Here is a 23873-nt window from a genome sequence, read left to right on the forward strand (position 1 = left end):
TGTGATTTTAAATTATTACGTACTATTTATTTATTGATAGATATAACAGGTAATGTATGTTCGTAAATAATTTATTAGCCCCACATCTGTAGACTATTTTAAAAACCAAATTATTATGTCTTTATAATTGTTGGTATGTTTATTATATTGTAACGACCCACACTTCATAAATTACATTAAACAACGCGCGGAGAATCAGCTAAAAATGTTTACAGCCTCGAAACAAAACACGTTGCCTCACCTCGCCTCGCGCACTACTTCACTTTTTTATCGTGCAACCCCAACCGGTCCTTGAAAAAAGGCGAATAAACCGATTCGCAAACTTATGTAGCATCCGGTTGTTGCACAATAATCTCTAAGTCCAGGGGGTAAGGTCTACTCTGGTCGTACCATAGCATCTTTCGAGGGATACGCGGAGGCAGCGGCGCGAGGAGGGGTCACGACGCTGGGCGGCGAATGAAGGCGGGGCTTGTGCGGAGCGCGGTGCACTCAGTCCGCAGCGCGCGGCTCGCCATGCCGCACTATGACGCCGCCGCACAGCTTCGCCATCCGCGATCTGCTACCCGAGGCCTCCTCCCCTGTACCTTCGCCCTCGCCTCCCGTCTCGCCAGCGCCCTCCGACACCGAGCTCGACGTCACCGGTACCGGTACGCCGCCGCCCTGCGCCTCCGCCAGCGCCAGCGGCCCGGATCGTGCCAAGAGCGAGAAGCCCGCCTACAGCTACAACGCCCTCATCATGATGGCCATCCGCAGCAGCCCCGAGAAGCGGCTCACGCTCAACGGCATCTACGAGTACATCATGAAGAATTTTCCTTACTACAAGGAAAATAAGCAGGGCTGGCAGAACTCCATCAGACACAACCTGAGCCTCAACAAGTGCTTCGTGAAGGTGCCGCGCCACTATGATGACCCTGGCAAGGGCAACTACTGGATGCTGGACCCCTCCTCGGACGACGTGTTCATCGGGGGCACGACGGGCAAGCTGCGCCGGCGCAGTACGGCCGCCTCGCGGTCGCGGCTGGCGGCGTTCAAACGCGGTGCCATTCTGCACCCGATGTTCGGAAACCCATACGCCTCACTGGTGGGCTTGTACCCACCGCTGCTGTCGGTGTATGGGCGGTACGCGCTGCCGGGGCCGCTGCTGCGCCTGCCGCCGCCGCCTCCTGCCGCTGCTTATCACCAGCTCTATCGGCGGCTGCACGGCCTGGCACCCCAGCACAGCCCGCCGCACGCCCCGCACGACCCTCGAGAGCCGGACCCCCACATATTGAAGCATAGTTGATAGAAGCAGTGTCTCAGCCCGTTTCGAAGGTATTCCTGCGATATCTCCCCGAAGACGTGCGCGCGCCGCGACCGCGACGACCGCGACGCGACAACCCAGACTGTGATACGAGTGAACGTGAACGACCGAGTGTACGACGTGCGACCGCCGGCCTGTCGCCGCTGCTCTCTCTCTATTTATTTATCGCTGTAAGAATTTATTTAATATATAAATATAATTTAACTTTAAGAGGCTAGTTTAAGTTAAATTGGACGCAATAAATGTTTCGAGCAGTTTGCTTATAAAAATGTGTTCATATTTACCCCTTTCACGTCGAAGTAACAGAACTTGTACCTATTGGAAAACGTCAAAGAACGACGACGCTACGTAAAATGTAATATTTGTGAATTGTAACAGAAAGAAGTATCAAGTGAATACTTAATTTACTTCTTAGAGAAATCAATAACTATTTAGGGAGTTTAAAAATATTTAGGTTATAGTCTCAAAACTAATCAATTGTATATACTTTTTCTTACATTTTGAAAAAACTTTAAAAAAGCTTTTGTTTATTTAATTAAAACAGAAAAGTTTTTATTTTTTTCATTGCGAAAAAAAATTTGTTATTGTAAGATTCTAGCGTAGGTACCTATATGATTCGAATAATATATCTAGACAGGATTCTTCAATGTTTTATTTTCAGTTGTCCTGAAGCCGTTCGGATACATTCAGCATACGGTTTTCTATTTCTATCATTACACAAGAAAACGTTTTGAAAAAATAAGTTTGTTTCGTTGCCAGGTTAGGACGCTGCGGGAAGGGACAGATTAGAAACTTCATGAGTGCGACGAAAAGAATATAACAAATAATGAAAATGAAAAATGAAAAAATTATTTATTGACATCCAAAAATACAGTGAATTATCCAGGATCCTCGCACTAGGCGCAGCCTGTATCGCGAGGACCCAGCTCAATGATTTAACAAGAAACATCGTTAGATGGCAACACATGGGCATTAAACAATATTAGAATAGTTAGGAGTTATATAAACTACAAAAGAAAACAAAATATACTCATTACAACTCAATCCATAAATAATCACTTAATTGTTCTTATTTAATGTACTATTTTAATGATTTTCTCAGTTTCCGCATATGATAGTTTCCTTAACCACGACTTCAATTTTAATTTAGCATTGTAAAGTGAGTCTTGTTTAATGTCGTAAATCGTAAAATAATATACCCAATGATTCTGTAACTCTGCTTATCTTATTGATATAGTAATTCTTAATGAATAATTTAAGAGTTATTCTTTACTAAAAAATGTTTTGTATTGCTACGAGGCGTATCAATAGACACAGAAATCTCTTGAAACAATACATCTTCATAACAAGAGTCCCAAACACTGTCACATTATTGAGTTAAAATATTTTAGTAGTTGTTTCTTGTTTACTTTTAAAAATAAAACTTGCAACAGGAACGTTACATATGTTTGAGATTAAGGATATTGTAATAAATAAAAAGCGCTTCGGTTGTGGCGATACAATTATCTAAATATTTATTGCAGAGGAAAACGACGGCTGGCGGCTTGCTGCCGGCCGCTGCCAACAAAAACACACCGCGAGTAACGCGACACTCTCATGATCCGCTAAGCTCTGCCATCTCTCACCCGATACAAAACATCTTGCGTCTAGAAATATTGTGAAAAGCTGCACCGGCCGCGCCTACCAATAAATCAGTGTGACATTTTGTTTCACCGTTCGCGCGCTTTTTCCTAACCACAGACAATTAAATGGCGACGTCGGAGCATAAACAAGCGTCGCGTTAATCCGCAGATTATCGAGCCAGACGCGGCCGGCGTGCGACAAGTATTCCGCCTAAATAATTGTAAATCTACGTCAAAACGTAACGACGAATACATATGTTAGGATTACGGGACAGATTAACCCGTTTCATTCTGTTTTATGTGGCTGTGTTAGGAAAGTGACGCGCCTCGGCTGTCGACTTCCCGACGAATCGACTGGAGTTAATCTCACTTTAAATATGGTAACGTTGTGCATTCGGTTATCGCGTTAAATGCATTTTATTTTGTGTTTTTTGTTACCGTTTAGGGAAGGCGTCGACAAAGATCACTCTAAGTTAATCAATACGAGTAACTTTACGAGAATTACGATTATGTCAATTTTTTTTTGTACGAGATTTAAACAGTTTTAGTTATCACATTCTCTTTTAGGTATTTTTTTTTATTAGGTAACTGTCCGGGTTATTGTGCCATGTTCAATATTTCCTTCCATTATTATGAAAATATTTTTTGCTAAATCAGGTCCGAAATCCATATCCATTTTAAATTGCAAATCTGTATTTATAATTTAAAAATATTATAATCCCGAAAGGGTATTGAATGCACTGTCAACTAATCTGCTTACAAAAACTGCACTAAATCGTACACAAGCAGTTTGGGTACAATTGCTAATGTTTAGTGTACGCCGTTGTGCGTCCGTTTGTCTGTTTGTCCACATTTAGTACACTCAATACGACGTATGTTTATTTGGACACATTTCGCGAATGAATCCTTTGAGCCGGATGTTTTTGGGACATTGTCATCGCTGAATAGTTTGCCGAATTATACATTATTAAGGAAAAATTGTTCTTAAAGTCGCATGATCGAGCAACATTTTATTCTTCTATGAAAAGGAAATAAATTTTGTGTCATTCGAATCGAAAGATATTACAGATTATCACAATGACGTTTCCTCCTTTAGAAATTTCTTATGGTTACATAAATAGCTGTCTATCGTCGTTGTCACGAAATTCCTTCCGTTGTATTGAACATGCGAATAAAGAAAATTATAGTGGTAGGATCTAGTAATTACAATTTTTTTTTATTTCATTTTTCTGTAGTTTTACGAAATGGTTTTGGATACTAAGCTAAAGAAAAACATGGATACGAAATACAATGGCAGTGAGAATTCGAATAACAAAAAGTAAAAGCTAGTAATTTAGCGAAGAGCAAGTATAGTTTGTATGAAGTTTCACAGCTGACAAATGATTAAGTCATGTTAAAGATTCTTGGAAAAATATTAATACAACTAGATTCAGTGAAATGACCGTGTTTCTTTATAAAATAAAAATAAAATCCGTCTAGAAGTTTGTCGTTCTCAAAATGAATTAATCCGGTATGTCATAAATTCAACAATAATTACATGGTTTGCTATTAAATACTTGTTTTATATTTACATGTTGTGGTACTAACGTCGTTTGGTCTGCAGCCAGCTGACACAACGAGGTAAATAAATATATTTGTTTTCAATTTGTAAAGACAGACGTGTAGCAGTAATTAGACATTTCGTAGGACGTGAATGAACTTTGAAATGTTTAATTTTATCATGATCTCAGATAAAACAGTTAGCTATTCGATGAAGGAAAAATTCAATAACAAAATTATATAACTAGTTTAAATGACGTTTTATAAGATTACAACTACAATAGTCTGCAATGTTGACTTTATCCGGTTTATGTAAGTTAATTCATATAATGAAGATGATGTATGACAAGCAGTTATTAATATATTTACCTTTATTTTTAAGTCTTTTAGTGGCGTTTCTCTGGTACTTGAAGGTTTATTTCCCCGCAGGGCAGGTGATTGCAGAGATCAGAGGATGTACACTTTGTTCTAAGGTTTGAGTGCTCGTGTTCACCCGACTCTATTTGTATTCATGTTCATTAAGCTAATGTAGCCGGAATTGGGTGGCCATGGTATAAATATAAGAAAGGATAAGTTTAAAAAATATAGTTCATAGTGAAACTGCGAGAGAGTTGTCATGTCACAAAGAAATAGAACTCAAGTCGTCTGAATACGTTTAGAGTTATTATGTTTCTTTAAAACGATGGTTGTTAGTAAGTTATAGAGACCTAAATAGCTATTCTGTTTTACAACATTCCTTATCAGTAATAAAGGGTGAATAAAGCATTAACTTTTGAAGATATTGGTCGTTCGCAGTTTTTTGTAACTGTAATAGCAAAGGTGTATTATGGATTTATCCCGATGTATCGATAGGGATGGTGTCTGTGGTGCGCACCGCACACAATCGGCGCGGGAGTGCGTTGTTTATAAAACATTTTGAGCTCCTTATGAACTCTTTGCGGCCCTCCGCACCCGCGCCCCTCCGCCGCCTGTGATGTTGCATTTCATAACATTTTAGCGTCCGCCTTCACCTCCACGAATTGTTTGTTTGCATCACAGAAAAAAAGTACAGCTTTGAGACTGATTCAACTTGCAAGGAATTAAAAATCGGCCTCCCACTACAGATAGATTGTAATGAAAAGCTTGTTACACTCGTTCTTCTTACGACCTTACTTACGATCTTACCTATGGATTGCAGATTGATAACTAAACATATCGTAGTTATTTCTTATATTTTTAAGAATCTTTTTTACCGATAAAACCTATCGATACATCTGTAACACTTTTAATTTTTGCCAATATCTATGGCGAGTGAAATTCGTCATATAACAGGTTGTCTAGATTTCTTAATTAACTGAATTTAGGTATACCTGTAAAGCGACTATCCTTTGTTATTTCAGACTTTAGACACAGTAGTCTACTATAGACATTTATTTATAAGATAACAAGGTAGAGTGCAGATAGTGTTTAGATTCAGACTTTCAGTTTCAGGAAGGACGCGGTTACAGCTTTCATCGGTAATCTTGTTTACTGTAATTTTTAACAAACCGCGTTTAACGAGAACCAGTGACGGCGGCAACATCAAAGCGCAACAATTGCCGGATCAAAGCGGCCGCCGCGATGTAGCAATACTCACTGCGCTAATAGAGATTTATCTAGACCGTAACATCAACTCAAAGTTTGTCTATCGCTGGTTTATAAAGAATCTTTATCTCTCAACCTTTCATTAAAATCAAAAAAATTATCAATGACATCATTTTTATTTAAAACATTCCTACGATTTATATTCATTCTTCATTAATCTTGTATTTAGATAGTTAAATATTCTCTTTACGATATAACTTCCTTCTGCATTCCTTTACATTCTAAAGGAATACAGACAGGGGTGAGCAAGCTTTTTAATCAATGGGCCAATTTAAATTTAATTTGTTTTTAGCAGGCCGCACATAGTTTAACTCTTATACAAGTTTAACAAATCTCTAATGTTATCTTTTTGACAATAATATTGTACTAACGCCTTTTAAGAAACAAAAGAATTGCTAAAATATCTAGTTAACAGCTTACAAGTTTGACTGATTGTGTGACAGAAGTAAACACAACAAGCAAAGACGCATTGCGTCCGTATTGCATGTTTAAAAACGTCGTCGACAAGTAACTTGTCGTAAAGAATTTTTTCAGTTCAGTATGTGTTAACAATATATGGGATGAGAGAAAGTAGATAAAATAAATTTAATTGTACAAATGCTTGGCGGGCCAAATAAACATGTTTAATGCGCGTGTTGCTCAACAATAAAACAAATAGAGGCCGCCATAAAAGCTTTCGAAATGAAAATGAAATCTAAAAATAGAAAGCTTTTATAAAACAAAATCAAAAATATTATAAACATCAGTTTAATAATAGTACTGCGATATATTATTATTCTGATTTGTCTCCCTCAAACAGATTAACATCTAAACGTTATGCAAGGGCGGGTTTGTTTCTTGCTTTTTTTCCAACATTTAGTAAATCCTAAGAAATAATGAACGTAAACAAATATTTTTTCCGCAAGAATAGAGAAGAAATCAGATCGTATAACATTGTTTGGTGTTATTAAGGTATCATTTAACTTGGGGTCTTGTATTTCAAATGTTTTTAAAATATTTGCTCTCGGGAACAATCGTATGTAATGTGATACTTTCCGGCCAGCTATTAAGTGTAATTAAGTGCAGAAATGGATAAAGTGCGTTCTCAGGTAGAAGTGTACGCTCGCAGCAAAACAATAGAAATAAGTAAAAGTAAAATCTGCGTAAGAAATATTTGTGCAAATTATAATTGAAAACATATAAGAGAAATTATCAACAATTTAACGAAATTAAAAGTTTATTTTCTGTCACTATCACAGTTTTTTTCTTAAACTTAGTTTGTGTATAACTTTCAGAATTCATTGGCCAGTGATTTCTGTAGTAGATTTTAAAGATGTATGAAGGTCAAGTTTATTTATATTCTGTTTTTAAAAGAAATACATAGAAGCGTAACAATTTAAGGTATAACTCAAACATGTCGTTTAAATGGCAGATTGTTGCATGCGGCATCAACTGGTCGTAAACAGGAGCGGGTCACAATGCGCTTATTAAATTATATTGTGACCCTGCGCGGAGGTTAACTCGCCTAATTGGACCTCTAGCCGACGTTATTGGACACATAAGGGGCACTTATTTAGCTACTGGTGTAACATACTCGCGTCGTCTCAACCAGCTAGCTACATATGCTACGAGATTCTTGAATAGTTTTACGTGTTCAAATTAAATCAAGTAATTTGAGCGCTAGACTTATTTTGCTATCTGTAACTACAACTAAATTATCTTTTTCTTAACTAAGTTTTTTTTTTAATTATAAAGTGGCAAACGAGTGTGCACGTCGACGTGTGGACGCTTCGTCCACCCGAATCCACCGAAATGCGAAGTGACCGCTGCCTACAGACATCCGTGATTGCAGATGTGTTACCTACTTTTAATCGACGAAGGAGGAGACATACAGAAAGAGAATGTATCCCCTTCCTTAATTATTAGAAGAAACGCGGAATTACATACACTTGATGCCTGTCTTGTGTTGTCGTGGTATTTCACCGGGGAGTTGACCCATTCGTCTAACAGATGTTGTAAATGTTAAATAAAGCCACGCAGAATAAGTATGAAGTGCTGTGAACATTTTCAAGGGTGATTGTCAGTACATTCGTCCCTTGTTTTCCCAAACATAGTGTAAATGCTGATTAAAACAGTTTTTACAATATAAATTAACCAACATTGTAATGCTGAGTAAGCGGTGTAAGCGGAGGGCAGTGGTTGTGTTGATCAATAATCATAATTAAATAATTTTAAACAGCACTCGGACCAATTATTTACCATCCCTGTCACCGTACTGTCATCTTTCGTCAGGGATTGACAACTGTTATTTTAGTTATACGACATTTTTTCCTAATAATATCTAAAATCTTTAGATATTTCTCGAGTTTCAGATTCGGATAAAGTTTTGTAAATAAAAAAAAACCTTTTTTTGATCTAAATGTCATTTAAGACGTCATTCTTTCTGTACTGTCTTATATCACGTGCTTTTTATGTACATACTAGTAATTAGTGATATTGGTCTTTTACCAATTATTTTGATTAAGAAAATGTTGTTGATCTATGAAGTGACCAGAGCGAGCCCGCATGATGCGCTGGCTAATATAGCAATTATAATAACTAGTCCGCGCCGGCCGAGTGCCCCAGACCACCATTACTGTCCACACCACAGCTCAAGCCCCTCTGCTGTGTGTGGCAATAGCTGGACATGGAACTTTGTTAATGTATCCCTTAACCATGTTTTCCATTGTTTAAAGTTAAAACGGATAACGTTGAGATCGCAAAGTTTGTTTACAAGCCTGTCGCTACCGTTAATTCATTATCTAGAAATTCACAAGGAAATCTATTTTTCAGTATTCGAGATTTACGTTGTTTATTTTACAAGAGTAAAAGTGATTAGAAATAGTTAACAATTAGGAATAAAGTTTCAAGGTCATCCAAGCTTAGCAATGTTAACAAACTAAAGATCTTGATTTTTTTTTTAATCCAGCTTATATTAGTTTTGCAAGTCAATAGATTTATATAGGTGAAGACGCACCCTGCTTTCGTCGCACTGGACCCTCACCATCACTGGAACGGATTACTTAAAAGCTCAGTTTGTTCTGCCTCACGACTGAGTGTGGTACAAGTGACAGAAGTATTGCGTTTAAGTTCAAGTTAAATTAAGTGAGGACTATTAAATAAGCGATACATAGCACTATTATTTAAAATTTACAATGAATCACAATTACTAAGAACAGAAGCAGTAAAAAGCAAGTCACTAAAGTTATTTATATTTATATGTGACTATGTAACTCGTAAATATCTTCACATATTGTAAAATAGTTTATATTTGGCTACAAAGATGTTCAGTCTGAAATATGGTAGTTTTCACACAACTTAAACTAGTAAAATCGCTTATATCTCATTACATAGACACCTATCATCACTTACCCCTTTTTAAATTGTTTGTGGGGTCAACAGTCACGGCTGCGGACATATTTTCGTCAGTCCGTTCATTCTGTGACGAGCTCAATTAATAACAATCAATTTAATTTGTATTATATGTTTGTTATAAATCAATATTAATGCTTTAAAATGACCTTATCAATTTTTTTGGCCTCTCACTGATCTAATTTTTGTAAGAGTAAAGCTGCTTCAGTTTATGGAATGACCATTAGGGATTAATACGTGTTGAACTGAGCTGATTTAGTTAAGTTGGTTAAAAGAGTTAGTAAGTAACATTATTTTTAAACGTAGTTTAATGTTTAATAGATGGCACCACCAGCGTATTAAACAGCGCTTGCACATTTAGGTGACATGAAATATTTTAACATGACGTGTCAAATAGAGTCTTTGGTTTTTCATTATTACCTCGAGTGTGTGTTTTCTTCATGTTTTAACAAGTTTTTGTTATCGAAGAGTTTTTATATTGCATAGTATCTTGTTATGTATTAAATAGTTGTATATTAAAAATAAATAGTTTTTTTTAAAGTCTTGTAATTTACTGAACACCTTATTTATCTCTGAAGAGTAAAAAGTTAGCTATCGAGTAAGTTAGTTATTAAAGTTAGCTATCGAGCGCTGGCGTTGGACATATCTTATCATCAACAATGTTTCGACTCTCTAGTAGCAACTTAAATATTACTAATATTATAAATGCGTTAGTTATGATGGATAGATGGATGTATGTTCTTATTCTTAGGTATCACCTGAACCGTTAAACGTATCTAACTGAAATTTGGCATAGATGTAGAATATAGTCTGGAAGAACATATAGGCTACTACTTAGCCCAATAAATGACACATCAACTATTTACTATAGTGTTATTAATATCAAGTTTGATAAGCGAACTATACAAAAAATAAATTGATGCAGATTCTGTACAGACATCATGTGATCGGATATCACAATAAACACTTAATCCGGCTGAGTTCCCAGCGCGGGCGCAAGACGCTCTCATGCTCGGCCTCAATGCAATTGGCGTACAATGGACCACGTATTGTGGTCCAACTGGCCCATTGTGACCCACTGGAGACTGGCCAATGTACCCCTATAGACCTCCGTAATCTATTGTTGATGGAAATTAACTCAAATTAGATAATCTTTAACGATCATTGCTGAATTGTGATACAATGTTGTCTTATTTCAATCAATGCGTACTCAGCGTGGTATTGGAAATTATATTAACCCTTTATTCTTTTACAATTGACCTACATTTACAAATTGATTTTTTTTAATTGGTAGTTATTGCATTTTATCATACTAAAATAGGTACAATTTTTCAACCTAAGCAAGTGAACTTTAAGGTAACTAATTTCTGAGTAACAAATAACCCACCAAGGGTGTCGACGGGCGGCGTTCGGGGGGTGACGGGCAACGGTCAGAGGACGCCCGAGTGATACAAATGGGCCACAATAGTATAATTTGTATTTATAGTTGTTGCCCTCGGGCCACTTGAGCTCTCCCGCATGCTCTTTACCGGAATCTACAAGAAATGTTCTATATTATAAGGTAATGCCGCGTGCACACTGGAGCAGATGAACAAGGAGACAATGCTACAATTTTTCCATGTAGTTAAAGGTTAAATGAAATCTAGTAAATCTGATATTTGTAATACAACAATCAAGTCTAGATAAATAACTTCAAACTTTTGTGGTTTTTACTAATATACTGTTCGTAAGAAACGGGATTCTTACCACGATTAGACTGTTTGAGCTCCTGATATTTCGGCACAGTTGCATGCGCCATGTTCACGGGTTGACTGACAGCCTAATCGTGGTAAGAATCCCATTTCTTATGAAAAGTCTAGATAACAATTTTTGGGTAGTTTATTTAGACTTTATAGGTGTAAAATGTATTTTTTATACCATGCATTCGTAAGGTAATTTTAATTCTAGGAACAGAGATATCTCATAAATCTATTTCTACTGATATTATAAATGTGAATGTTTAAATGTATGTTTGAAGGTATCTCCAGAACGGCTCCATGAATCTCGATAAAATATGACTCTGTGTCATGTGGTAGAGTATAGTCTGGAAGAACAAATAGGCTACTTATTAAGTTTTTTTTAATGACGCGCGGAAGGAGTCACGTGTGACAGCTAGTAGGAATATATACAAAGAAATAAGGAAAGAATATATGTGTAAGTTGTATTGAAATCTCTTAGTGATAAGATTTTTAAATCAAGAAAGTAACATTGTAGACGAGCCCTTATGCAATTAAATCAATTACTAGTAATGATACAAAATGTGTCAGAATTGTTGGGAAACGTACGCGGGTTTGATTCCCCGATTTAGTAATATTTCTGTACAAACAGTTGCGGTAATTGCCCGACTGTACGTCTGTCTGTCGGTGACCTGATCCGACATGCGGGATGTTTGTGCTCACATCCCTCGGATTTTATTGTAATTCTTATAATGTGTCCGATACCAACACCATTTTAGTTTCTGTAAAAATGTACTGTTTATCAGTAAAATTTATAATTAATCTTCTGGGAGAATTTTTTTTAGCAAGCTAGCGCTTGACCACGTTCCTATATGATGAATTGATGCTGTGGTCTAAAGATGGTACTGTATGTAAATGCCTATTCACTCTACTCTTCAAGGCCCCCACGTCGTACTTGGATGGAAAAACTGAAGCCGGCAACTTGTTCCAATCCTTTGCAGTAGGCACAAGGAACGATGATCCAAACGTTTTCGTACGAACGCGCGGTACGTCCACTACATAAGGATGGATTCCAGCCATTTGTATGGTATTTTTGTCATTGCACAAGTAATATGATTAAATTTAAATCGAAGACCTGCATACTAGTTATAGTTTATCGTAACCATGATAGAAGGATCAGCCCTGGTAAGAAATCAACTGAGCACTTAGTGAGCATCAAAACGTCGCGATTAAATGATTTAATCTCATTATCCAGGCCGTCGTTTCCGGTTGTAATTGGTAGAAACTCTTTGTAATTGGTAGAAACTGTACACAGGAAGCGACCACCGGGAGCGAGCGTAGTCTTACGTTGAAGGAAGCGAGGATGATAATATGAGACAATACAATCGTGTTAGTCAATTTGTGTGTGGTCTATTGTTCTATACTAAATTGTTAGGTTTAGTTTCCTCTGCCTACACGTACACATATCTCTTATAGTTATCGTAGGAATCTCAAATTATCCTCTATAACGAAAATAAACATTCGATCTCCTTCAAGTTTAAGGTAACAAGATGTCTTTTCCAAATATCTTTGGGGGCTTCGACGTGGCGAGCATTAAACACTGGCTGATAAGAAATATATTGTATCATATGCAAATTAATAGAGAAAATAATACATATAAATAATAAAATGGGTCAGTCGCAAAATTGTGGCATATCCCTCGCAGCTGGTCGCCGTTGCCGCAGCATTCTGGGTTCGATTCCCGGCTTCCCGGCGGCGGAGATCGCACCGACCGCCGATGTTTACATCTCGCGCCTGCTACCACTCAACATTCTGACAGGTCACACCCAACACACCATTGCTGAAACATCTAAAATTAACATTACAACGCATTGCAATTTCAACTTTAACACCAAGTGATAAAGTTAAATATAACGGGAAGCTTAGAAATAATTAAACACCTTATAATATTCAAATGGTAGTAGTCTGTTTTATTACATTTAGTAATATATTTTAAAACATGATAATCAATTATGAACCTTAAAAGCATTGCCAATTGGGTTGGTTTTTGAGTAGGGGGTGTTGTGCATTTAAGGTGAAATAGATTAAACAGCTTGTAATATAAGTAAGAAGCGCGTGATTCAAAGATCAAAGAGGTTTTGATCAATCCGCCGATCTCTTGTATGATACGATTTCACGTTCTTGATACTTTTTCATATTTTGCGAAGTGAAATTTTATAAAAACAATCGGCTGGATTTTTATTGATTTAAATTTAACAAATAATCCAAGGGCGACTTATTCAAAGCTTAAAACATTATTAAGAGTTCTATTTTTTACATCAAAAGTGAACATATTTTGATTGTATAGGTCTTTTAAGTTACTTTGTTAACAGCTTTCGTGTATATAGTTATGTATCGAAACAATTATAAAGTATCAAGATGTATCGCTGAGGTGTAATCAATGCGGCGTGCTTTGATGTGGCCGCTGTTTACGTGCTCAGCGCGTCTGTGTTTGCCGTTAAACAAACTCTTGTTCACAGCCGCGTCCGCGCCAACTCTCCAAGCGCCAACATGCCAACAACAACAAAGTCATAGTTGTATTCTGTAAGTGTACAGAAAAAGTTTATTACAAAATCACACTTATTTTTGACACTAATTTTCTTTAATCCCATTAATTTTGATCTTATACAAGAATAAAAGAAGCCAAACGAGTAACTGGTCATCTAATGTTAAGTAATTCGACATCCTCAACACTAGAAGAACCGCAGATGCATTGTCAGTTTTCACGTAGCTGTAGCACTCGCGATAGGTTATTGTAATTTTGATTTATTACGTAACCAGCAATCTGACTATTGAACAAATCAACTTTTGGTGTTGGTGGTGGACGTCGCGCCATTTGTTGGTGGTTGGCGGTTGGTGATGGCAATGGCGTCCGTATGAACGATATTATATATAAACAAAATGATTCTGCTTATACGATTGTGAGCGACGTACGTCATGAACTGAAGCGGGTACTTTGATCACACACTATGATAGCAAAACAAAAAACGTTAAGTGTTGTATACAAAGAAATAAGTAATTAGTGATAATTAAAAACTAAATAGATCGATTCAATTTGTCCCTTATACCATTATAGCGAAGAATAAATATAGAATGACACTTTGCATTTCAAAATTAATTAAGACGTTTAGGTTACATTGGACAAACATACATTAAACAATAACTGAATTTTTTTGGAACGAAGTTCCTTATAGCGCGTTGTGAAAGGGGGCTAGACAGAAAAAATTCGTACGAAAAGTTGTCACGACACTTTTTGCTATAGTAAGCTATTGTAAGCTGTGCGGCGTCGCATGTTTCTCTGTCTGTCTCTCTCTTTCTTATAGAAAGCAAGCCAGATATTTTCATTTCTATTTCGCATTGAACAGTGTGGTGTCGCGACTTAAAAAAAAAATTATTACAATTCCTTCACTAATTAATTGAAAGGTACTTCGTTCCATCCGGGTGTCCCTTGACACCTCTCAAGTTTTTTTTTTACTTTCGTAAGCCCGTATTTGCTTACTAATTATTATTATTATTATTGCTAGAGTTTAATAGTGTTCTGTTAATATGTAGTTCTGTTTTTTTGGAGTTGAATAGCTTTCGTTCCCGCATCCGCTTATCGCGTGTAGCTCGCTCCTGCAACAGAGACCAAGGGCCGCGGCCGCGCTTGCCCCCGCGCCGCGCCGCATTCACTTCACTTTGAAGTGCTCTCGGGATATTTACGTAGTGTTTGTATATTTTCATATTTGCGGTGGCCCCGAACTTATAAACTGGCCGGCACTCGCTAAACTCACTTATTTACTTATTTATTGCTTTTCAGTTTAACTGCCTGGGAATAGCCGCATTTACAAGAATTCGATGGATTTCTCGTAGAGTACTTTTACAATGAGAAAATGTAAGCTAACTTTATTATAGACTTACCGAGGTAGTATTATCCTCGCTACAAATAAGCATTTTGGTGCATTTTTTAATTTTGTTGAATGTACCTAAACTTTTTAGCCGACTTCAAAAAGAAGGAGGTTATCAATTCGACTGATTTTTTTTTTTTTAAATTCAAGCGTATCTTTCTTTCAATTAGTAATCATCAATAGTTAGTTACTAGCTGTCGCCCTCGACTCCGTCTGCACGGAATAAAAAAAATGTAATATGTAGCTTATGTGTTCTTCCAGACTATGAAATTTCATCAAGATCCGTAGAGCCGTTCAGGCGATACCTTCAAACAAACATCCATCCATTCATCTAAACATTCGCATTTATAATATTAGTAAGATTGGATTGGATAATGAGTAAGCGTTGCACAACTACGTACCTACACCTTATTAAAGTAGGTATTATGAATACATTATAATTGAAGCCATATTTGAAAAGTATTTTATTATGCTAAAGTAGAATTTTGTGGCTTCTTAATACGGAATCCTCTAAAATGTTAACAGAACTTTTACGAAGACATAATTAAAATAAATAATTCATGCTGTAAAAGTTGGGGACATCACATATACAATATGTTTGTCAATCATCGGCGTTCCTTCACGCTTATAACTTTAAAAGGACATCACAATGAATCACAATTAGGAATCGAACTACGAACTGACCTTGACGATATATAACTTCAAACTTTCGTGGTTTTTACTAATATACTGTTTGTAAGAAATGGGATTCTTACCACGATTAGGCTGTCAGTCAACCCGTGAACATGGCGCATGCAACTGTGCCGAAATATCGGGAGCTCAAACAGCCTAATCGTGGTAAGAATCCCGTTTCTTATGAACAGTATATGACCTTGACGATTTGATTGGAAAGTTTTAGCTTGATATAACCTTCAATGTTCTGTTTTCCGTTTATCCGTCGAGTGAAAACATAACTCTCTGTACCTAAAGTCAATAAATCTGCCTGCGGATTTCGCATTATCTACAGTTATAATTTATAAAACTCGCTAAAACTTTGTTTATTGGACTTGCACTGTTGAAATAGAATCTGTTCCTCGGTTCCTCTGTAAAATTCTGTTGCTCGTGTCCGCTGATTGTTTCAACATCAAAGAAACCGTTCCATTAATATTATTTAGCAATATCGGACAAGGTTCAATCGTTATTTTTCCATCTGCTAACATTACTGAATCGTAAATCTGTCAATACAGTCCCAAATTCAGCGGCAATGATGAATGCTTCCGCGGGATCAAAGCCGCTGCGCCGGATGCTCCGCTCGACTCCGCTCGACTCCGCACAGCTCCGCTCCGCGCGGCTACTCCGTCGCCTTCTGTATGAGCCCGAACAACCGCGGAACATCCTCTCCTACTGTAAACATCAGTTATGGAATATTTGCGCTCGTATATTTAAATTATTTTGTTTAGTTTACATGAATTTTATTCCGCTCAGTTGGTCACCATTTTTTTTAGAGTATAACTTTATAAGTAATAGAGGAATAGTCATAAATTTTTTAGTTAGAAAATCCTTAAATTTATCTATATTTTGAGGTAAGAACTCACAGTCAGGAAAATCCTTTTGATATTTCTTTTGCGAAATGTGAGCAAAATTAACAGGAATTATATAAGAACCAAAACTTATCAATTTTCAAGTTAAATTTTCCTGCTTTTTATCTCTTCCATTTATCGTCACCGGTCTCAGATACCTTCAAATAATATCCATAATATTTAATTACCAGCATTAGAATGTTAGTGACCTTCTCAAGGTGTTTTTGTGTTGATTGAGTCCTGCTTGAAGTGCGAAATAATATTATTGTATAAATTTATTTTCTTGTTATAAATGAGGTGCAATTTTATCGCACAATATCTCGAAGCATGAAAATACTGAAGTATAATAAAGAGTTTTGTTACCGGACATGCTGTTTACGTGTACCAGGTGCGACCCTGCGCGGCAGGAAGTGTGGCGCGGAATCGGTGCGGGCGCGGCGCGGCGGAGATGCAGTGTTTACGAGATCTCGCGGCTTTGATTGCGCGCGTTTGATCCGCCGTCCGTCTTGTTTTAGTTGGCTGGAGCCGCATTTTTATATCGTTTATTGCTGTATAAAGGTCATCTAAATAATCTCAGAACGGCAATGCAATCGGCTGGCTTGCATAATTCAATAATTTATTATAATTAAAACTGGTTTATTCCCACGATTGGGTGCAGTCTGAAGTAGGTAAGTACTGGGACGGTTTTGTGGTTTATGTTTGCAGTTTTATGATCCATGGGATTAAGGATCCATGATGGTATGACTTATAATTGGCATTTTTCCCTAACCCTCGCAATTTGTCGTTCAGCTCCTTCCGTTTGAAACAGATGTGACAGTTTGTTTTAACCGAATTTCACTCAACATATAATATTTATTAATTTAACTAAAAATTTTATTTGCATCACGTCGCGTCGGTCGCTCAAAAAAAAACACGGGCTAACTTAATTTCGTGCTGCGGCCGCCGCCGCCCGCTGGTCTCCCGTCCTCACATGTCAGCGACCAGGCCGCGCTGTCTTGGTATTTATTTTGTTTCGCGGCCGCTACACTGCGTCACAACAAAAGTGTCCGGCACGTCGCGTCGCTTCCGCGTCACTGCACCGCCGCGCCGCCGCGCCACCGTCGCTAAAAAACCTGACGAGGGTAGGCAGACAAGTTTTAATCAATCCCCGACCGTTTTGATCGAATTAGTTTCTTTTTGGAGTTATCTTGATGGTTGAAACATCCGCTGGGAATTCACAGCGATGAAGTGTGCCGTACTGGCATCCCACTAAGACATATAGAAACTTTTGAATATACGAAGATTAACTTCGTTTTAACGATTCCATTATTCCATTATAAGCAAAAGAACTCATATTGTAATTAACTATTGTTGTATGTATGAACTTTTGCTGAGGTCAATCTAAAAATCGTTAAATAATAATTTTTCTTCGCGGCCAAGTTACGGTTTCCGTTTGGCCTAATTATTCGATCAGGTCTAAAGATCGGGCTCATTCGTCATACATACATATAAACGACACGTTACAAATATTTCTGTATAATTAGCATCCGACAAGCATACATTTTCGGACGATTGTGGACCGATTGTCGGACGGCAGTGTTCCCGCGTTGTATTCATAGCTTACAAATATTTTAGTGTCTGTGATGGATCGGATTTTACTCTGGCTCGTAATCTTTGTGCATATCAAAGCTGTTTATTAGTATCAACGCTTAGGTAGTGCGAGATTGTTTAGGAAGTGTTTGTAAGTGTGCCGTACACGACGGGTTCGGGTCCCGCGGCACAACCTGCCTTAAACTACGTATCACAAGGCCTGGCGTAAATAATGAAAATATATGAACTGGCACTCACCTACTCGATGCCCCGTTCACCGCCTGCAGGTGCCTGGTCACTCTGTCGGTGTCAGTCGAGTCAAAAAGTCACAGTCATACAGTCTAAAGGCGCCAGCAATGCTGCACTCCTGATGCACCCGATGCACCGCTTCCCGTAAGCGCCCTATAGACGCGTCCTTTACCGAACCGAACGCGGAACCGTAAACTTAGCGACCCTGTACGCTAAATATAAGACACGTCCGATGAGCTATCCAACTGCCGACCACTTTCTATGCTGACACGATGCGCTCTGTCGACTCACTCCTTCCCCGCACAAGCCCCCCGCAGGCCCTGCGCCCGTCCGTAGCGGAGAGGGATTTCCAACTACCCGCTTGTGCGGGAGAATAAAAATGAGTCGACCTACCTTCTCTAACAATTAAAACCGCCAAATTCAAAAGTAGCGAACCACAGTGCAACTGTACCGAACAGTCCCCCGCCCCAGCCAGACGATATCTGGCTGCGTCTAAAACCGTAATTAGAAACCCAAAATTAAACAAGCTTGGGGAGAGTTGCCACTGCTCGCTTTACCACCAAGTGGCCTAATAAAATCATGTAACCATCCAATTCGCTTTACCTGTTCCGCGAATAAGTCCGTAATCCGTACCCGGTCGATCCGCGACCGTAAATGTTCCACCGACCGTATTTAAACAATGCATCCCTATGAACCCGAGTCCAAAACCGCGCGCGTGGTTACCTATTTACTCCGAAGAGAACCGACGCGAACCTGAGCGGTGGACAGTGAAACCGTACTAAGCGATGAGATGCATTGCGATGGAAAAGTGGAACGACTTATCGTTCCTGTGATGATTTGTTTATATGTGGTGTGGAGGAAGGGCGATTCTGATCACTTATCACCTGATGATCCGATATATGCAGTCGGCGACGCTCCAACCGAGGCCAGTCCAAGAAGTGGAGTGGCGAGCGAGCGCCGGCCGCACCAGGCTCCTTTGCCGCAGCTTGAGGGGCGCTACAAGAGTCACGCGGCCCCCCGCCCGTACTCGCTGGTGAACCATGAGTACTTTGCCGTTCGTGGTTGGCACTAAGCCGTGGTGGAGACCTAACATCACGGCGACCTGAAGTCCGCTGCATAGCTCCAGACCAATGTTCATCCGTATTTGTATTGTGAACAGGGGAAGTTACAAGTCCCCGAGTGTTTGGCGAGTGCGAGCCGTTGCGGTTCCCACACAGCAGGAGATGATGTCTACCTCCACACTGACCGCACGCACGAGTGGACTGGCAGTGCGAGACAAGGTGGTTCCCCAAGCAGCAATAACACCAAAACCGTTGGCGAGCAATACCGCGTCGAGCTTGCCAACGTAGTTCCCGGAACTTGGGGCAACCCGTAACACCGTGTCCTGTATCCCGACAATAACTGCAGTGAACGTCCTGTGCCTGTCGTACCGCTGCGTTAAACATTCGTGGCCTATTACGCGCCCAAACCGGTGGACGGTGTTCGTTACCCGCGGGCCTCGCTCTAGGAGCAACTACGGGAGGCCCCGAAGGGGGAGGGGGGACATTCTCCGATCGACGACACTCATCCTCCAGGAATAAAATTAGGTTGTCAAAGCTGGGAAGATGAGTGGCGGAGTCCCCGCCGTATTGCAGTTCAAATCTATGTTGTAAATCGTAAGGTAATTTGGAAAGAATTATGTGTAATAATAAAAACGACCACGTGGACACAGGTAAATCCAAACCCTTGAGACCGTTGACCGCTATTAACAAAGGATTTAGAAGTCGTGTGCGCAACGACTGCGTAACCGAAATCCTAGGTAGGCCTAGAATAGCAGCAACGTGACTATCCGCTAATCGCCGAACATTCTGATACCTACGATTGAGTAAGTCCCGGGCGATATCATAATTACCGTCAACAAGACCTAAATGTTGGACGAGGCCCTTGGCCTCTCCCGTTAACGACGCCAACAAATAGGCAAGCTTCTGAGCAGGGGTCAAATCCCTACGACTGTGAACAATGCTTTCAAATAAATTGTTAAAAGCAACCCACTGTTCCAAGTCACCGTTAAATTGTGGCAAATCGAGCAGCGGCAATCTACTCATGAGCGCTGGTGACGCCTCCGACTCCGCAGTAACGCGCGCGTCAGCAGCGCTTGACCCCTTAAGGCAACCAACAGCCTGAATAATTTGATCAGCCAGGTCGTCGGCCTGATCAATGTCAGCATTAATCTTCGCCATGGCATCCGCTTCTAAACCTAACTCTAGAATGCCACGGTACGCCGCATATAGATCCGCCATTTGATCGTCTAAAACCTGGTATCTAGCCATAAGGGCCTGCGCACGGTCCGGCCTAGAAATATTCAAAACCGCTGAGCCGAGCCATCTCAGCACACCTGATATCCTAGCGGTATATTTGCCGGCCATAATTAATAAAGTTCAAAATTTTATAAATAATCAAAAATGAAGGTAGAAAATTATCGACGCTTCCAGAAACCGCTTACTACAAATGGTCGTTAAAGGAAAAAAAAAATCTAAATGGTGGGTAGATAATTCTCCCCTTAACCAAATGTATGAAACCCGTTACAAAGAATTACCTAATAAAAAAAAACAAAACAAAAAAAAACAACCGTAATGAAAACTGCCCAACTTAAATTATCGACGGTAACATAAAAACTACCAAACGAAAAAAAATACTAAATTAAATTATTAACCGTAACATTAAAAAAAAAATCAAATTAAAAAATCACCAAATTAAATTATGCACCGTAACATAAACTACAAAAAAAAAAACGATGCGTAAAAAAGACCTAATTTAAATATACTAGAAAAAACCGTGAAATTACTCAATTAAATATTATGAAAGAACCCTAAATTAAATAATCTAAACTATAAGAAATCAACAAACGGAACCCTAATGGCCGATTAATATTACGTAGCAATCGTACAATAAAAAATGTAACGTAAACGACCCGATTAAAAACCTAATATTGTACGACGTAATATGTTATAATATTCTGTATTCCGTTGTATTCCGTTATATTCCGTTATATTCCGCGCGAGAAGGACGTTACAATATTACGCCAAGCAATGCAAATACGTACCCGAAAAACACGTAACCCGAATATAACCACGCGGTTATAACCTACGTGTTAACCTAACCACGCTCTGCTACCATCGAATTGTGCCGTACACGACGGGTTCGGGTCCCGCGGCACAACCTGCCTTAAACTACGTATCACAAGGCCTGGCGTAAATAATGAAAATATATGAACTGGCACTCACCTACTCGATGCCCCGTTCACCGCCTGCAGGTGCCTGGTCACTCTGTCGGTGTCAGTCGAGTCAAAAAGTCACAGTCATACAGTCTAAAGGCGCCAGCAATGCTGCACTCCTGATGCACCCGATGCACCGCTTCCCGTAAGCGCCCTATAGACGCGTCCTTTACCGAACCGAACGCGGAACCGTAAACTTAGCGACCCTGTACGCTAAATATAAGACACGTCCGATGAGCTATCCAACTGCCGACCACTTTCTATGCTGACACGATGCGCTCTGTCGACTCACTCCTTCCCCGCACAAGCCCCCCGCAGGCCCTGCGCCCGTCCGTAGCGGAGAGGGATTTCCAACTACCCGCTTGTGCGGGAGAATAAAAATGAGTCGACCTACCTTCTCTAACAATTAAAACCGCCAAATTCAAAAGTAGCGAACCACAGTGCAACTGTACCGAACAGTAAGTATAAAATAATAACGCATGTGAAGAGTTTTTAACGTCGCTCTGTGTTTTAGTGAATAAATATTTATGGCAGTTCTATTTTGTTAGTCCCCTAGTTTCTATTTTATCTAAATTGTATAAAACAACTGTCATATTTATATTTTTAGAGCCGTGGGACGTCATCTTTGTGATGGATCGACTAGAACTGTGCCGATGGTTATCGTGATGACGTATCGGAGGCTCAGCCGCCTCAGTTAGTTGACGTTTGCTGAAAAAAAAATATTGATATAAAATACATGTGTTTATTCTTGTTGTGAGACACTTTTAATATAAAGAGAAATATATATTTTTTATAATTTCTTGTGTAGAAGCAGCTGTTTAACGAAAGTTTGACACGACTCAGTTCTGTGACGACATTGATCAACAGATCGTAACAAGGCGCAGATGCAGTTTTATTGCAAGTCGTTTTTATAAATGATCGTTGTCAATAAGTGGTCTCTAAATAACAGCACTTTAAAACTTATTAATAAATATCTACTGTAGTTTATTTTCAACATATTTATAAGAAGAAAATATGCATATTAGTATATTTTTGTTGTCAATCTGAAATATGATGAGCAATTTGAGTGAAAAGATTTGAACCGACATACCGAATGTTATAATTCATAATGATATGTGCGTTCGGGAAGTTTCATGACTTAAAACTAAGTTGTTTAATATTTTTACTGTCACTTCAGTATTTTAAATTCGTTACAAAACAATGTGCCGCCGAAAACCTGAGACAATAGCGTACATGTTGCCCGTGATGTCTTTACCTAACAAATATGGCGCATAATTTTGACAGATGCGCGCGCGCTCCGACGGCGCCACTGTTGCGGAGATTTACTGTTGCTCCAACGGCCATATTGTTCCGTCTTTGTCTACAAACTCGTCCGGAATTCATAACAAATGACAGCGGCTACTGATTTGAATGTCAATACTTAATACGGTTACGAAGATTGTTTTGTTTCTGCCCAAATAAAGCAGTGAGCTGGTGGTTTGAAGGGTGACCATATTAGCTTTAGTCTCGGGAAATTTATATTTCTGCTGACACTTTTGTTGCAGTCTTAAATAATTATAGTCTTCGTATGGGTTCATTACTAATTTGTCAAGTTTATTTTTTTATATTTCGTACCGTGATATCTGCAATATTTATACAGAAACTTCAAAACGATAATTTTTAACATTTTAACATTACGCCTATTAAATCTTCATTTGTAGACCATTCTTAAGACGAGTAATATTATTGTAATTCCGTGGATGTCGCAACTGATTTGGTCACCTTACTTTTTCTTCAATAAAGCAAGTTGCTTGTTGTCACTAGGTTTAAAAGACATGATACATTGAGTCATTCGTTAATGGACGACGTATAATTAGGCAACATTTTAACTACACTTTTTCGTGCGCTGTATCTAATTACCACAAATTGTTTATGCGTTTCTTAACGTAATAAATGTTTCAGATAATTTTAAACATCATTATTGAGAAATTTATTAATTCAGTAATTTTTGTTCATAAAAAAAAATACAGTCGAATTGATAACCTCCTTCTTTTTGAAGTCGGCTAAAAATGACGGAGTAAAAAAGTAGTTTTTGGTGCTAGGCGCTAATAGTTGACTTTATTTCTTGCTGTATAAGATTCGTAAGGTT

General features: G+C 38.8%; 2 protein-coding genes across 2 annotated transcripts; one reads left to right on the forward strand and one right to left on the reverse strand.

Moving 5' to 3' along the window:
- Positions 1 to 479: 479 nt before the first annotated feature.
- On the forward strand, positions 480 to 1557 carry LOC106719479 (fork head domain transcription factor slp2). The gene has a single exon (XM_014513827.2). It carries the CDS (start codon positions 524 to 526, stop codon positions 1280 to 1282), a length of 759 nt encoding a protein of 252 aa, XP_014369313.1. The 5' UTR covers positions 480 to 523; the 3' UTR covers positions 1283 to 1557.
- Positions 1558 to 20074: 18517 nt separating this feature from the next.
- LOC123721139 lies at positions 20075 to 20897 on the reverse strand. Its single transcript, XM_045678677.1, has 2 exons — positions 20384 to 20897; positions 20075 to 20133 (listed from the first exon to the last, which is right to left on the reverse strand). Exons 1-2 carry the CDS (start codon positions 20895 to 20897, stop codon positions 20075 to 20077), a joined length of 573 nt encoding a protein of 190 aa, XP_045534633.1.
- Between the last annotated feature and the right edge of the window lie 2976 nt (positions 20898 to 23873).

The sequence above is a fragment of the Papilio machaon genome, chromosome 7, assembly GCF_912999745.1.
Source record: "Papilio machaon chromosome 7, ilPapMach1.1, whole genome shotgun sequence".
NCBI classification, from domain to species: Eukaryota; Metazoa; Arthropoda; class Insecta; order Lepidoptera; family Papilionidae; genus Papilio; species Papilio machaon.